The 17,416-nt window shown below is 38.8% G+C and overlaps 1 protein-coding gene across 17 annotated transcripts in view; it reads right to left on the bottom strand.

Annotated features, from left to right (window-relative positions):
- Positions 1-6,486: 6,486 nt before the first annotated feature.
- CDK19 (cyclin dependent kinase 19) overlaps positions 6,487-17,416 on the bottom strand; it is a 192,368-nt gene continuing 181,438 nt past the window's right edge. For 7 of the 17 annotated variants that reach the window (XM_023542846.2, XM_023542844.2, XM_023542838.2 and 4 more), the window contains one exon: positions 6,492-11,844. In XM_023542846.2, the coding sequence (XP_023398614.2) occupies positions 11,713-11,844 (132 nt within the window). In that variant the 3' untranslated portion in view covers positions 6,492-11,712. Of the gene's footprint in view, positions 11,845-17,416 lie in introns of all 17 variants that reach the window. The other 10 variants (XM_023542799.2, XM_064289782.1, XM_023542804.2 and 7 more) reach the window with 4 other exon arrangements.

Consider the following 17,416-nt stretch of genomic DNA (forward strand, 5'->3'; position numbering starts at 1 on the left):
TGGTCCAGGGAGTAAACTTTGAGAACCACCAGTACAAGTGATTAGGAGTTTGGCTTTGATGTTTATCAGCTGTGTGGTCATAGACATGTTTAAACTTTCTGTCTCAGTTTTTTCATTTGTTAAAAATGGGAACGATAATACTACCCACCTCACACAGCTACTTTGAGAATGAAATGAGTTAATATATGTAAAGTACACATAGGAAGTGCTCAGCAAATATTAGCTTAATAAATGTTATCAGATTTTAAAAGGTTCATCCCCTTTGACCCAGAAATTCCATATCTAAGTATCTATCCTACAGAAATATTTACATTACAACTTAGATAAAATAAGTTTATTGAAAAGTACAACTTAACAAGACTGACTAAAGAAGAAAAGAAAATCTGCAGAGCCCTATATCCTCTAAAGAAGTCAAACTTAAATTAAAATATTTCTTACAAAAAACGCCAGAACCAGAAGGTCTTACTGGTGTATTCTACAAAATACTTGAGGAGGACATGGTATGAATATTGCACAAAATCTTTCAGATAACAAAGAACAATTCCCAAATCATTTTATAAGTCCAGCATAACCCTGCTACCAAACCTGACAAGGATATTTCAAGAAAAGAAAATTAGAGACCAATATATGGCATAATGGTTAAGAGCTTGGCAGCTAACCAAAAGGTCACCAGTTTGAATCCACCAGCTGCTCCTTGGAAATGCTATGGGGCAGTTCTACTAAAATAAAATGAGTTTTTGGAAACTCTGGTGGCGTAGTGGTTAAGTGCTATGGCTGCTAACCAAGAGGTCAGCAGTTTGAATCCACTGTTCAGTCCTTGGAAATCCTATGGGGCAGTTCTACTTTGTCTTATAGAGTTGCTATGAGTCGGAATGGACTCGACGGCAATGGGTTTTCAACAGGTATCTTTCAACAGGTATCTTTCAGGAACATGGATGCAAAAATCTTTAACAAAATATTAGCAAATCAAATCCAGCAATTATAAAAATGATAATACCTCATGACCACAATCTATACTGAAATCCTGTGGCTGCAGTGACAAATAAACTTAATAAACAAATAAACTTAGTGGCTTAAACTATGTCCTATGGGGTCAGTATGAGTCAAAATCAACTAGATGGCAATGGATTTTTTTTTTTTTTTTTGGAGTGGCTTAAGATTAGAGGAATTTATTCTCTCACAGCTCTGGAGGCTAGGAGTCCAAAATCAAGGTGTCAGCAAGGCCTTACTCCCTCAAGAGGCTCTAGGGGAGAATCTGTTTCTTGCCTCTTCCAGCTTCTGATGGCTGTTGGCATTCCTTGGCTTGTGGCCACATCACTCCAATCTGTCTCGGTCTTCACACTGCCTTCTCCTCCATGTTTACCTCAGGAATAAAGGTTGTTTTAGCACTCAAAAATCAATCAATGTAATTCACCACATTCACAGCATAAAGGAGAAAAAAATATGGTTTTCTTATATTCAGAAAAAGCATTTAACAAAATTTAGCACCTGTTCATGATTAAATCTCTTGGTAAAATAGGAATAGAAGAAAACATCTTCAATTTGATAAAGGACATCTATGAAAAACTTTTATCTAACATTATATTTAATTTTGAAATTTTTGAATGATTTCCTTCTAAGATGGAGAATACTGTAAGGTGTTTAATTGTACTAGTTCTATTCAACATTGTATTGAAAGACCTAGCTAATGCATTAAGAAAGAAATAGAGATAAGTCATACAGATTGGAAAGGAAGAAGTCAACTGTCTTTACTCACAAAGTTATTGTGATTTTTGACAATCTAAACGAATCTTCCTCCACAAAAAAGTTACTAGAACCAATAAGTGAATTTAGCAAGCTTGCAGGATATAAGGACAATATATAAATAAAATTGTATTTCTATACACTGGCAACAATTAGAAAATGAAAAAATTTAAAGTATCATTTATAGTAGCACAATATCTAGGAAAAAATTTAACCAAAGATGTGCAGATTTCTACACTGAAATTTGAAGAACATTGCTGAAAAATATTAAAGCCCTAAATAGATAGAGAGCTATACCATGTTCATGGACTAGAAAACTCAATATTATTAAGATACCACTTCTCTCCAAATTGATTTATAGATTCAATGTAATTACAATAAAACTCCAGCAGATACCATTATGATATTTTAGAAATCAACAAACAGATTCTAAGATGTATATGAAAAAGCACAGAATCTAGAGTAGCCAAAACAATCTTGAAAACAAGAACAAAGTTGTAAGGCTTACGCTACCCTATTTAAAGACTACAGTGATTAAACTACAGAGATTAAAATGTGTGGTATCAGCATAGGACAAATAATAGCTAAATGGTACAGAATGAAGAGTACAGAAACAGACCTGTACATATATAGTTAATTGATTTTTCAACAAAGACACTGTGTAATTCAATGAGGGAAAGGAATATCTTTTTTTAATCTAATGGTACTTAAATAACTGGATACTCATATGGAAAAAAATGATCTTTGACCTCTACTTCACTACACAAAAATTATATTGAGATGGATCACAGACCTAAACATAACAGCTATGACTATAAATCTTCTAGCAGAAAGAAAAGGCAAATTATCTTCATGCCTTGAAGTAGTCAATATTTCTTAGGACAAATACACATACATAAAAGATAAATTAGACTTCATCAAAAATGAAAAATTTCTGATTCTCAACAGTTACCATTAAAACAAAAAAATTTGTAATACGTGTATCTGAGAAAGCTCTTATATTCAGAATATATGAAAAATGCTCAGAAATCACACTGGAAAACTCTTTGGCAGCTTCTTTTAAAGTTAAACTCATACCTATCCTGTGATCTAGCAATTCTACTTCTAAGAATATCCAAGAGAAATGAAAACTTATGTCCACAACAAAATGTGTATTAAAATGTTCATAGCAGCTTTATTCATAATAGCCCCAAACTGGAAACAACCCAAATGTTTATCAACTGATGAGTGGATAAACAAATTGTGGTATATTTTTAAAATGAAATATTGTTCACCAATAAAAAGAAATTATTGATACACCCAACATGGATGACTCTTAAATGTATTATGCTGTGTAAAAGAATCCAGGCACAAAAGAGTAGAAACTGTATGATTCCATTCATACAAAATTCTAAAAAGGGAAAATCAGTTGCCTTTGAGTCAATTCCAACAAATGGCAAGCCCATGTGTTTCACAGCAGAACTGCACTACATAGGGTTCTCAATGGCTATGATTTATCAGAGGTAGATTGCCAGGCCTTTCTTCCAAGGTGCATTGGGACTGGGTGAATTTGAACCACCTACCTATGGGATTGCTAAGAGTTGGAATCGACTCAACAGCAATAGGGTTGCTATGAGTTGGAATCGACTCAACAGCAATAGGTTTGGTAATAGGTTACCTTTTAGTTAGTTGTTGTTAGGTATCATTGAGTTGGTTTTGATTCTTAGCGACTCCATGTACAACCGAATGAAACACTGGCGGGTCCTGAACCATCTTCACAATTGTTATGCTTGAGCCCATTATCATAGTCACTGTGTCAATCCATCTCACCAAGGGTCTTCCTCTTTTTCACTGACCCTCTACTTTACCAAGCATGATGTCCTTCTCCAGGGACTGATCTCCCCTCATAACATGACCAAAGTATGTGAGATGCAGTCTCGCCACCCTTGCTTCTAAGGAACATTCTGGTTGTACTTCTTCCAAGACAGATTTGTTCATTTTTTTGGCAGTCCATTGTATATTCAATATTCTTTGCCGTAACCAAAATTCAAAGGCGCCAATTATTTGGTCTTCCTTATACATTGTCATGCTTTCACATGCACATAAGGTGATTGAAAACAACATGGTTTGGGTCAGGCACACCTCAGTCTTCAAAGTGACATCTTTGCTTTTTAACACTTTAAAGAGGTCTTTTGTAGCAGATTTGCCTGATGCAACGCACCTTTTAATTTCTGGACTGATGCTTCCATGCGTATTGATTGTGGATTCAGGTAAAATGAAATCCTTGACTTCAATCTTTTCTCCATTTGTCCTGCTGTTGCTTATTGGTCCAGTTGTGAGGATTTTTGTTTCATGTTGAGGTGTAATCCATAATGAAGGCTGTGGTCTTTGATCTTCGTCAATAAGTGCTCCAATGCCTCTTCACTTTCAGGAAGCAAGGCTGTGTCATCCGCATAATGCAGGTTAATGAATCTTTCTCCAATCCTGATGCCCCGTTCTTCTTCATATAGTCTAGCTTCTCAGATTATTTGCTCAGTATACCGATTGAACAGGTATGGTGAAAGGATACAGCCATGACGCACACCTCTCCTGACTTTAAACTACTCAGTCAGTATCCCCTTGCTCTGTCTGAACAACCGCCTCTTGATCTACGTACAGGTTCCTTACGAGCACAATTAAGTGTTGTGGAATTCCCATTCTTCTCAATGTTATCCATAATTTGTTATGATCTACACAGTCAAGTGCTTTTGCATAGTCAGTAAAACACAGGTAAACATCTTTCTGGTATTCTGTGCTTTCAGCCAGGATCCATCTGACATCAGCAATGATATCCCTGGTTCCACGTCCTCTTCTGAATCCGGCTTCAAATTTCTAGCAGTTTCCTGTCGATTTATACTGCTGCAGCCACTTTTCAATCATCTTCAGCAAAATTTTACTTGTGTGTCATATTAATGATATTGTTTGATAATTTCTGCATTGTGTTGGGTCACCTTTCTGGGGAATAGGCATAAATATGGATCGCTTCCAGTCAGTTGACCAGGTAGCTCTCTTCCAAATTTCTTGAGATAGACAAGTGAGCACTTCCAGCACTGCATCTGTTTGTTGAAACATCTCAGTTGGTATTCTGTCAATTCCTGGGGCCTTGTTTTTTGCCAATGCCTCCAGTGAAGCTTGGACTTCTTTAGTACCATGGGTTCCTGTTCATATGGTACCTTTTGAAATGGTTGAACTTCACCAATTCTTTTTGGTATAGTGACTCTGTATTCCTTCCATCTTTTGATGCTTCCTGCATCATTTAATATTTTCCCTGTAGAATCCTTCAATATCACAACTAGAGGCTTGAATTTTTTCTTCAGTTCTTTCAGCTTGAGAAATGCTGAGCATATTCTTTCCCTTTGGTTTTCTATCTCCAGGTCTTTGCACATGTCATTATAATACTTTACATTGTCTTCTCGAGCTGCCCTTTGAAATCTTCTGTTCAACTCTTTTACTTCATCATATATTCTTTTCACTTTAGCTACTGGACGTTCAAGAGCAAGTTTCAGAGTCTCTTTGGACTTCCATTTTGGTGTTTTCTTTCTTTCCTGTCTTTTTAATGACCTCTTACTTTCTTCATATATGATGTCCTTGATGTCATCCCACAACTCATTTGGTCTTCGGTCACAGTGTTCAAATCTATTGTTGAGATGGTCTCTAAATTCAGGTGGGATATACTCAAGGTCATACTTTGCCTCTCCTGGGCTTGTTAGTTTTGGCTAGTAGCTGAACTTAACTTTTTGTGCCACCCAGGGACTTCAAATCATTATATGGTGAGAGAAATCAGAACAGTGGTTGCCTCTGTGGATATGTGGGGTATTAACTGGAAAGAAGCTTGAGGGAACAGAGTTTCCCATTAGGCTTATTGTTGCTTGTCCAAGCTGGCTTCCTACTGCCTACTAGATAAAATGATGCTATATGAGGCTTTACTATGCCTACATCTAGGCAGCCAAAAGAAAGATGGCTTCTAAAGAGGACTGGCAAAAATGTCTAACTTTGCATAATTTTTTATTCAAATGTGATTTAAATCATTGTTCCTTTGGGTAATACTCTATTATGATTTTGTAGCCCAAAATAAAAGGAATGAACCTGTTTTAAGAAAATGATGACTATTACTGCTGGTATTTCCATAATTCATGGAATAAAATTATGTTCAACCATCTTCATATATAAACGAGGCATATTATATAATCCAGGAATTCTATGCCAGTGTACAAAAGTGATGCTATCGACTTGTCATATTAACATCTGCTCTAATAGGCATCATGCAAGCTGTGGGATCACAGCAGTAAAACCCAGGCCCTGTACACAAGAAACTTACAGTCAGCTGGGGAGATAGACACAGTTGTTTTTCCAGGAGTCGTAACGGGTTGTTCAGGCATCCACTTTTACCCAGGTGGCTAGTTAGAAAGGCAGTTATGGTCAAAGAACAGTTTTCCTAGAGAAGACTTATCCTACAAATAGCACAATATTGAATATACAATCAGTGCCTACCAGAGATGCAGTCAAATGGACATGTCCAATGTCTATTTTAAATAGAAATCAAAGTTTTGTATTTGTCATTTAAACATTCATTTCATCCCATGATGCTTTTAACTGTTGGATTAACCATATAATAATATTCATCAGGTAAATTATTGAAGAGGCAGCCAATTACAACAGGCCAAAAAAAAAAAAAAAAAAAAATTTGCTGCCCTGTAGTCCATTCTGACTCATAGCAGCCCTATAGGACAGAGAATTGCCCCATAGGGTTTCCAAGTTGTGACTGGCGAATTCAAACTGCAAACCTTTTTGGTTAGCGGCCAAGCTCTTAACCACTGTGCCACCAGGGCTCCAACAGAATGCTCTCATAAAAAGAGGAACTCCCAACCCGCCCATAAAATGCAGCGTGTTTTTTCTAAAACATCATTCTAATTTTTATTAAAAAAAAATGCTTTCCTCAGAGCTGTTAAAAAAAACCTGTAATTTTACTTATGAGATTTTTGCTTCCGTGGTTTTATGACATCATAAGTATCCTGAATAAAATAATTAACTACAACTCACAAGTAGACTTTGTACTCACTGCAGGATAAGTGTACTCTTAAAAGCTTTTAGGTACACAGATAAAACAGTAACACTAAAAACTTATTACAAGAGTTTTTCAATATTTAAAATATTACAACATGGATGAATTTTGAAAACATTATGCTGAGTGGAATAAGTCAGTCACCAAAGGACAAATACCGTATGATCCCACTTACATGAAATAGGCAAATGTATGGAGGTCAAAGTTTATCAGTAGTTACCAGGGCTGGAAAGGGAGGGGAAGAAGGGGATTCATGCCCCTACAGTTTATACAACAGTTCTGCCAGTAAAGTTTATTACATACAACGAAACCACGGTAATCTTGTGACTGCATAAACACATGTCACAAGAACTGTATATCAAAGTTGTTTACAAAGTATTAAGGGGCATGGTATTTTGATCCTGAGCTTCTGTTAATGGTGGTGGAATAGTCTGGAAAAGAATAGTGGTAATGGTTGTACAACATGATGAACATAATCAACATCACTGAAGTGCATGTGTAAAAACTGTTGACTTGGCAAATGTTCTATGTATTTTTATCACAATTAAAAAAAAATTCACACAGAAACAAAGTCAATTAAATTTTATTACAACCAAGAATATAAAATAAATGCAATGTAATTTATTTTAGTTTTAACAGTCATTTCAAGAAGGATATTAGGACAACTCAAAAGTGGGGAATGCTCAGCTGCAAAGCATGGCTCTTCCTACACCCCGCGGGGTGGGCCTCCCTGGGTGCAGCCGGCTGGAGCACCCACCTGGCAGCGGAGCATGGGGAAGCGTACACAGTTGTCTATATCATCACAGAAAGGGGGATGCGTGCATAAAACTACCGCAAGAGGAGACGAGGACAGGTACACTTCACAATAGGAATTATGGGAGATACAAACTAGGGCAGTTTAGAAAGGATATACTACATAACATATATAAAAAGTACTTTAAATTGTGGTTAAAAAGGACATCTTCAGTCCAGGTTTTGTGTAATACTTTTAGTGTCTACACAGACAAATCTTTAAAAAAATTAAATAGTATTAATTTACTAAATATTTAGGAGATAACAGTGCATTAAGGATTTTTTTTTTTTTTCATATAATACATACATATCACTCCTTTGCAGTGATAGCTTAGAAGAGTAAGTATGGCCTTAGGTACAACACATTTTTAAAAAATCCTAAAACAATGAACTTTGCTTTCTGATATTTGTGACTATTCTTGAAGATTATGGGGACCCATACTGCTATGTTTTATATAAAATATCACTTGTACTTGAATCCTTCAAGCCTCCTTTAATCTAACTGCCATGTTGCTGTCTCCTTCATTTCCTAGGAAGGTATCATCGCAGAGTTTAAGATTTGCAATTTTGATAGAATTCTTCCTTCATTGTATAGTTTCTGCTACATAAATTTCTTCAAAGCAGATCAAGCTCTGATCTTATTTTTCAACTTTTTTTTTTTTTTTCCTTTTACCTTTAGCAGAGAAAACGGCATCATTTTAGAGGCATACAGCTGGCAGTTGCTTCTCCACAAATGAGGCAGTGAACATGTAGTAAAAGTCATCCCTTCTATTCCTAAGAGTAAATTATTTTTTGTAAAAGAGTAGTGCTGAAGGATAACATTCGAAGTACTAAAGTTTCAAAACCACACAGATATAAAAATACACGTCCTTGGTTTTTGTATGTTACTGCATGATCTCCTTCATCACAAGGATTATTTCAGCCTCACAGTACCAGCCCTGCTGCCAAGGCTACCTTAGCCTTAAGCTCATCTGTCTTGAAAGTTTAAAATCCATTTTTCCAAACACACATCTCACCAGAAAGCTAACTCAAAAACTAAGTTGTAATATGGAGAGCAGGAAGCTTTCACTTTGATTCAATCCTTCATTTCCATGGCCTCCTCTGGTGTGGGTGTTCCACAAGCTGCGAGATGTGTTTGTCCATTGAAGAGTGTGGCCCTATGCCCTGTGTCCCCAGGGGACATGACTGCATCTAATAAAATTTTCAAAGATGAATAGGATCATTTTAGGACCACAAAGGTAAATTTTAACCTCAAAGCTTCACAGGTCTCCTCAGAGGTCCAACAGTTTTAGGGCTGTTATGTGTGTTCAAGTCTTTGTTCCCCTTTATGGGGAAAAGGAAATTACAAACCAAATTATTTTAAAGAGTAATAGACACCAGTGGGCATCACCAACCCTGAGGCAAAAACAGAAGAGGAAGGGCCACTATCAGCCCAGTGACCAGAGAGACTCAGTTGTTAGTCATGGGGATTTCTGGCTTTGTCCTGGAGAACACTGTGTACTGAGAGGAAGTGATGAAATCCCCCTACAGTTTATACAACAGTTCTGCCAGTAAGGTTTATCACATGCAACGAACCCAGGGTAATCTTGCGACTGCATAAACACACGCCACACGAACTGTGTGTCAAAGCTGTTTACAAAGGATTAAGGGGCATGGCATTTTGATTTATGCACATACTTGGGTTTGTCTTTTATTAAACGTATGCTCTCCTTGAGGACAGGAACGGAGCTGCTATTTTCATTGTAATTTCCTACACTTAGTAAATTGTGTTCTGCTTACAAGGACGACTAAATTGCTGTTGAAAGGCTGCTGCGAACATTTAAAATATACACTAATGCCTTGTATGGTATTTAATCTCTGACTTTCTTTAAGGTGGACTGATACAGAAACCTCTCCATAACACTGTTTACTACTGAGCAGAGTTTGGAATAATAACTCCATCCAAGTAGGGTTAGAAGTAAACAACAGAACCTTCATATCATAAGATGGTCTCACATATAAGCCTAGCTCATGGCACAGACATCCCAGGGGAGCGTAATTTATTGTCACCAGGCTGACCATAAAAGCTCCTCAAGGACTGGAAGTGTGTCTTGCCCTTCCTTTGTGTCCACCACCAGCCTGGCATTGAGCCCATGGAGACGGTGGGTATAGAGAGCATCTGCTGACTGATAGCTCTGGACAGTGAGGCTTCAGGGCACAGGGTGGAACTTGATACAGGTAGCTGCATTATACAGAAGGCTATTGATTTCTTAATTTTAAAAAACAGAAGGGATAAACTACCATGAAGACAATCAGAAATTCCTTCCAATGGAGCACGTCAACTGTTTCATCTTCATTCTTGCTGAGTGCCACTACACAGTCTTTATTATCAGTAAGGATTATTATGCTCAGATCAGTAAGGTCCTTGCTGGCTACGATCACATCAATAGTGCAAAAGGTATACTGGCTTCTGTCTAAAATCTTATTTTGCTTGTGTATGGACCCAGAGTATCATAACCAGGTAGATAAGTTCACAAAGAATAGTAAAAAAGATGCATACAGTTTGCATATACAACATCAGCTATTTCTTCTAGCTCAAGAAAAAAACAATGTTTAAAACAAGGCTGGTGCTGCTAGTAGCATTGAGAAGAACACAAATTTCTTGGCTCTTACATTGCAATGGGAGCTCTAAGTCTTTACATTACCTTCTGACTCTAGGGAGTAAGAGGCTCCCTAAACTGGCTAAGAACGAACTCAGGCTCTAATTCATAGATAATGGAAATGTAAATATTCGTCTTATCTAGTATAGTCTTATACTATCTGCCCATAGTTTTTAGGCACAACTATTAAGTTTTCTCCTAGGGGCAAAAGAAAGCATTCAGTGCAATGAAAAGATTCTTGATAGAATTAAGTTTCAGGAACAACAGCAAAATTATGCATACATAATACATACTTTAGACATGAATAAAACCTAAATTTTTAACATGCTTTAAAAATAGTCACTCTATGTCTAATGTAAATATGAATGGATAACACTGCCTCTTTAAAAGCAGATTAATTTGCAGGCTTCTATTTGAGTACCCTTGATTATTTAAGAAAGTTACTCAAGCTGACCCAGAGGTGAAGAAATCGACAGTTCTTTAGAGAGGCCAACTTTATGTACAATACACACGAAAAGCTTTTCCTTCAAAGGCAAGCAACACATCCTTTAATCAACATTACTCCTTCTTAAAGAAATCCTAGTGCAGTTAATATTCTCTTGCAGCTTTCTGGTCAAGGTCACCAGAGGACTATATTTCATCAAAGCTCTTGAAACCCTTTTTAAGGTAGACTTAGCTACATGAAGGTTAAAAATTATAAGTCTTAATTACTGAACACATTTCAGAATAAGATGATGATTCTTGGAACTAAGTTCCATATGAGTGATCATATAAAAATTACAACATACTTCAGTTCTTCATAGCATAAAGCATAGTAACTGTGAAGATCTAGGCTGTTTTTGGTTGGAGGTTCCCTCTGTCCCACCTCTTGCCTTTTTATTAGACCTTCCCTGAAACTAGATAAATAAAAACACAATATTAAAGTACTTTGGGACAGTTACAGTTTCTGTTTAAGACTTCCATGAGCAAAACAGTTATATCCTGTGAAAACAACGTAGTGCTTTAAAAGGTGCATTTTTTACCTGTGTTGCTAAAACAGTTCATGAAGTATAAAACTATACACCGTTGGAGTCCTGTTTCTAAAACATTAAAATCCTATTAAAAGAGCTTTGAAAAGATAAATCATAGTGATTGCTACAGCATGAGAAAGGTGCACCAGGAAATCCTTCCCAAAAATGCTGAAGGTTACAGAAGTTAAGTGCTGGGATTAGATCAGACGCTTCATCGGGAAATCACAAGGAACACATGCAGGGGAAGGGTGTCGGGAAACTTCACGAGAATCTTCTTTAAGTCGATAAAGAAGAAGTATCAGACCTGCAAAATGCTCAGTATTTAAGTTCTCCTTCTAAATGTGTGAGTTTTAAACTGGCATCACAGCTGGCATTTTTGGTTCTTTTCAACGCAGGCATCGTATTGCTGAGTCTGTGCTCTGGGCTGAACCGGCCGGGCGGACGGGGCTCAGTACCGGTGCGTCTGGTGAGACGAGTGGTACTGCGCGCTCTGCTGAGCCGAGGAGGAGTAGCCGAGTGTGCTCTGGGACTGCGAAGATCCCTGAACGCTGCTTTGGTAATTCAGGCGTGAACTGGAGTGCTAGGAAAAGGAAACAAGAAAAGGAAATTACTGATGGAGGAAGGAAATGGCACAAGGTGTGACTCACAATAAACAGTTGCCATGGAGTCCACCCACGCTCGTGGCGATCCTGTGTGTGTCAGAGCAGAGCTGCAGTCCGCCGAGTTTTCAACGGCTGAGTTTGGAGAAGTAGATCACCAGGTCCTTCTTCTGAGGTGCCTTTGGGTGGCTTTGAACTTCTAACCTTTTGGTTAGCAGAGACTCCGTGAATCACAATAAGACAGAGAAATGAGCCATTTTCCTCATTAGGCTCCTGGTTTGAATCCAGGGTAGCTGACTTAGCTTGTTAACACATTGTGTTTATTTGAAATAACAGCCTGTAACCACATGTTCTGACAGGCACCAGGTCTGGCTGGATTTCTTTGGGAGATTAGCTACCCTGGTTAAAAAAAAAAAGGCAGAGGGAAAACTTATGCTGACTAACTGCTCTTTATCTTGACTAATTCTGGGGTGGAGTTTAGCCCTTTGCACAATTGAGATTTGCAAACAAAACTAACCAATTTGGCATATTGAATCAATGGTATTTTTAATGTATACACACATGCTGTTAATGCTTTCATTATAAACGACACAAAGCTGTGATAAAGAAATCACTATTTTTAGAGACAAGAATTTTTAGAGGTAGAAGCAGTGTCAGCAGCTGGACTACCTAAAGACAAAGTAAGGCAAGGTCGGGCTGGAGGGTGGGCAGCACTAAGAGGGTTTTACAAACTTTGGGTAGTATTTAAAATAAAACAATTTTCAAAGATGACTTTCCTAAAGAGAGAGAAAAAAAAAGGCAAAGATAAATGTATATCAATTCAATGCTTTGATATTTAATATTAATGTAATTAATATTACTTTAAAGGAATTATTAATCTTCATAGTACCTAAGTTAACTATGAAAAATAAAAAAAGATTCATCTATAGAATGAGAAAATGGTGTCTGGTTAAATATAAGCAAGCTGGAGCTAGCGTCTTTGGTGATACTCAGAGGGTTGGTTTTTTTCTGTGAGCAAGTCGGAAAGAATATGTATAATTATAAGTTATTACTAGGAGTTAAATTGCAAATGGCCTCCAGGTGGAACTGGTGGTTAAGGAAGGATGAGTCAGGGTCCAAAGGCTGCCAAACTAGACTTGCAACATGTGGTCCAAGACAAACACTGCAATAAAGTAGTCCTAAATTACATAACTCTGAAAAGTTGTGCTGGTGAAGAAGGCTTTGAAAAATCCAAATTTTAACTATCCTTTTTCTCCTTTGCAGTTTGAAAGCATTAGTGGCAATTTTGCTGGTAAACTAAAATGTAGACTTATAAGAATCTAATGTGTTACAGTGTATCTGTTTTAATGATAAGTTATATTTTAAGATAGGAAAAAAAATGCCAATATTCCCATTTTAAAAGTACTAATAATACTTGCTTATAATTTATTGATGAAGCACTAACAGAACCCACTGAAAAATATGACAAACATTCTCCTTAATAGAAAAGTTAAGTCTGGCTTTGAATAAACTAAGATAAAAATAATTCAGAGAATCAAATGCAAGAAAATATCACATTAGCCTTCCTTAGACATTATAAAAGATGGCTATCAAATTTTCATTTAAAAATGTGTTTATGCCAAAACTAAGAAGTATCCTGAATATAACCAAACACTACAAGGCACACAGTAGCAGGGGCAAGGGTCTGGGGCCATGGTTTCAGGGGACACCTAGGTCAACTGGCATAACAAAATTAAGAAAATGTTCTGCATCCCATTTTGGTGAGTGGCACCTGGGGTCTTAAAAGCTAGCAAGCGGCCATCTAAGATACATCAATTGGTCCCAACCCACCTGGAGCAAACAAAGATGGAGAACACCAAAGACACAAGGAAAATATGAGCCCAAGAGCCAGAAAGGGCCACATAAACCAGAGACTCCATCAGCCTGAGACCAGAAGAACTAGATGGTGCCCGGTGACCACCAATGACCACCCTGACAGGGAACACAACAGAGAGTCCCTGATGGCGCAGGAGAAAAGTAGGGTGCAGAACTCAAATTCTAGGAAAAAGACCAGACTTAATGGTTTGACTGAGACTGGAGGGACCAGAAGACATGGCCCTCGGACCCTCTGTTAGCCCAGAACTAAAACCATTCCTGAAGCCAACTCTTCAGACAAAGATTAGACTGGACTATAAGACATAAGATAATACTCGTGAAGAGAATGATTCTTAGCTCAAGTAGGCATGAGACTAAATGGGCAGCTCCTGCCGGAGGTGAGATGAGAAGGCAAAAAGGGACAGGAGCTGGTTGAATGGACACGGGAAATCCAGGGTGGAAAGGAGGAGTGTGCTGTCACATTTTAGGGAGAGCAACTAGGGTCACATAACGTGTATAAATTTTTGTATGAGAAACTAACTTGAACTGTATACTTGCACTTAAAGCACAAGGAAAAAAAAATGTGTTTATGATGAAGCTTAAATCCAGATACAAAGAAGCTTTATTCCTGAAATGGCCTAAAACTGTAAAATATGAGGAAGCAAGGTAATCATAAAATTAGAGCCCTATAATTGTTAGGCTATGATTACTTTTAACAGATGAGACTCCGTGACAATAGGTCTTCCCTGTGAGAAACTATTTTAATCCTCCTGAAATCCAGATCTGAGTTCATAGAGTTGGGGTGACCCACCCAGGCCATTTGCCCTTAGGTGTCCTTTTGAACCTGGAGCCTTTAAGAAACTGGTTTTCCTGGACTCACCTTCAGGTCAAACAACAGCCTAGTGAGCTGCTTAGCAGAGATAATTTTGCCTTAGGCATTGGTGAAATTTAGAATTATCTAAGTTATTTACACGCAGTCAGTTCAGAGAAGCAGGATCTCCAAGGTCTGATTGGAAGCTGTGTTTTAGGATATATAGCATGCCCTTAATGACTCTGTTTTTACAACTGACTGGCCCTGAAACCCTGCTTGCTCTGACACTATCTCCTGAGAAACCAGTATGAATGCAATTTATAATGACCTTCAGGAGACTACCGCCCGGACCCGCCTATATAGCTTGTTTTCACTATCCCCTCTTTGGAGCACGCTCCCAATACTTTCAGTGTGATGCTGCCCAATTTGAATAGTATCTGCTTACAATAAATATATGCTGTTACACTAATTTCTGGTGTCTCTTGCATTTAGGTTTTTAACTATACCAGATAAAGAACCAATTGATAATGCAAGAGTTGCAAACCACGTGCAGTAAGGCTCTCCCACCCCACCCCACGCTAGTGTCTAAAGCTTGTTGTAGAGGAAAATTAGTAACAGACATCTTACTTTGATTTTAAGGTTTTTCTTATCCACAAAACCAAATATTAACCTAAAAAGCCTGACCCAATCTGTAAAAGCTTTGATTTAGTTTCCTCCAGAAGCAGCTCTAAAGCAACGTACAATCGTCTTTTCCAGCTGGAAAAGGACAGTCACAACAAAACCATTACCTCCTGATTTAATGAAAAAGACTCTAGACAAACAAAAAAAACCCAAACATGTTGCCATTGAGTGGATTTCGACTCATAGCAACCCTACAGGACAGAGCAGAATTGCCACATAGGGATTCCAAGGAGCAACTGGTAGATTTGAATTGAGCACTTTCGGATAGCAGCTGAGCTCTTAACCACTGTACCACCAGAGCTAGGCTCTTCTAATTTAAATCTCAAAAAAGTATGGTTGCAGGTGGTAGAGGGCCAGAGATCATAAATTATGACCTGATCTCAGTAGAAGGAGGGCAGGTTTAATCAATCATGTTAAGATTAGCCAACAGTTGATCTTCTACTCTTCTTCCTCCTCTTCTAAGCCCTCATTGTAACTAGCCTCCTTCAAATCATTAGCCCTTTTTTTTGGAATCAGAATGGTCTCCCTATATGCACATAGAATAAGTGCTCAGAATAAATCTTATGTTTCAATTTCTTTGAGTTCTGATTATTTTTAACAAACTAAAGCCAGTTGTCTTTGAATTAACTTTGACTTACGGCGATCCCATGCGTGTCAGAGTAGAACTGTGCTCCATAGGGTTTGCAGGGAACTAGATTTAAGACAGGTAGCAAAGCCCTGAGATCGGAGGGTGCCTATTTGAGAAATAGCGAAGAGACTGGTGTGGTTAGAGGAGAAACAAGTAAAAGAGAAATAGGCTATACGACTCAAAGGTAACGGGCTATCAGGGAGGTTAATAGGGGGTTGAGTGTGGAACCTGGAGACTTAGTAAGACAGAGAACAGAGAGGCCTCCAAATCTGCAAAGTAACAGGAAATCCCCACAACAATGGGGCTGGGTATCTAAAAATAGCACACGAACTTCTTTAAAGTTGCCTTTCAGAAACAGTTGGAGAAGACCAGGCCCAGACACATGTGCAGAACATCCACCTGTGACCCCTGTGTGACCTTCCACCAGGGGCAGTGAGGGGCTACAGCCGCCTCCGGGGAATCAAACCCAGGGTGCAGGAGACAGCACAGGTGTGACACCCCATAATAAGTCCTGCTACGAATCCCAGAGGCCTCCAGGACAGGAGCCATCTTGGAAAGCTGCTGCGCAGGCACCTTAGTTAACATATCCCCGCCTGCGTCTATGAATAAACATGAATCTTTTCCTGCCCAAGAACTTTTAAAAACTCAGGCCTGTCTTTTGTTGTGTGAGATGAGGGTATGCATCGCTCTAGGCCCTCCTTGTCTCTGCTTGCAAGCCTCTTCAATAAAGCTTTGCTCGTGTGGAAAACTACATGCCTTACTTGCTCATTCTTAACCAGTGAGAGGCAAGAACCTTATTCCAGTAACAATTTTGGCGAGCCAGCCAGGAGGCACAAAGGGATCCTTTGCGTCCTGTTCTCGGACCCAAGGCAGTGGAGAGGAGAATTGCCTGACGCCGGTGGTGAAAAAAGCAGCTGCCGAGACTGATTATTCTCGCGTTTCTCCGCCAGGTAAGGACTTCTCCCCCTTACTCCTCAGGGCCCAAACTTAGTTTCATTTTCCTCCCAGGTGTGTTATACTGTGGGGGCCGGAGGCACTAATGAAGGGTGAAGTGTCCCCAGAGAAACGGGTCTAAACTGACCCTAGGGACCAAGGGACATATTCCACAGAGCACCCCCAGAGCGACAGGCTTTTCAAACCCTAGGGACCGAGGGATGCCTTCTTTTTGACCCTAGGGAGTAGGGAATTTCTGACCTGCTGGTAGTGCACTCTTGGCAGGAGCTGCAGCCTGCCCCTTTTCCTCTCCTCTCAAGCTGGCCTTTTGCCCAGCTACTTGTTTCAGCCGTCGTTTTCTGTGTTTGGATATTGTCTGCCTCTAGGTGGTACACCCTGTTTCTGAGGGAATGGATGTAGAGGTCTCTGTTTGGATTGAGAGATTGAAGCCCCTCTGTTTGGTACTGGGGATAAGAGGCATCTGGAAGGTCAAAGTGGAGATTCAGATATTCCTAGTAACGTGTTGGACCTCACTAAGCCATTTCTGACTTGTCTGGTCTGAGCGCTGTTTGTCTTATGTGTGACCGGGGCTGTCTGGGAGGTTGAGACTGTGAGCTTGTCTCGGTCACCTCTGTGTCTTATGTGT

This window comes from Loxodonta africana, chromosome 1, assembly GCF_030014295.1.
Source record: "Loxodonta africana isolate mLoxAfr1 chromosome 1, mLoxAfr1.hap2, whole genome shotgun sequence".
Lineage (NCBI taxonomy): Eukaryota > Metazoa > Chordata > Mammalia > Proboscidea > Elephantidae > Loxodonta > Loxodonta africana.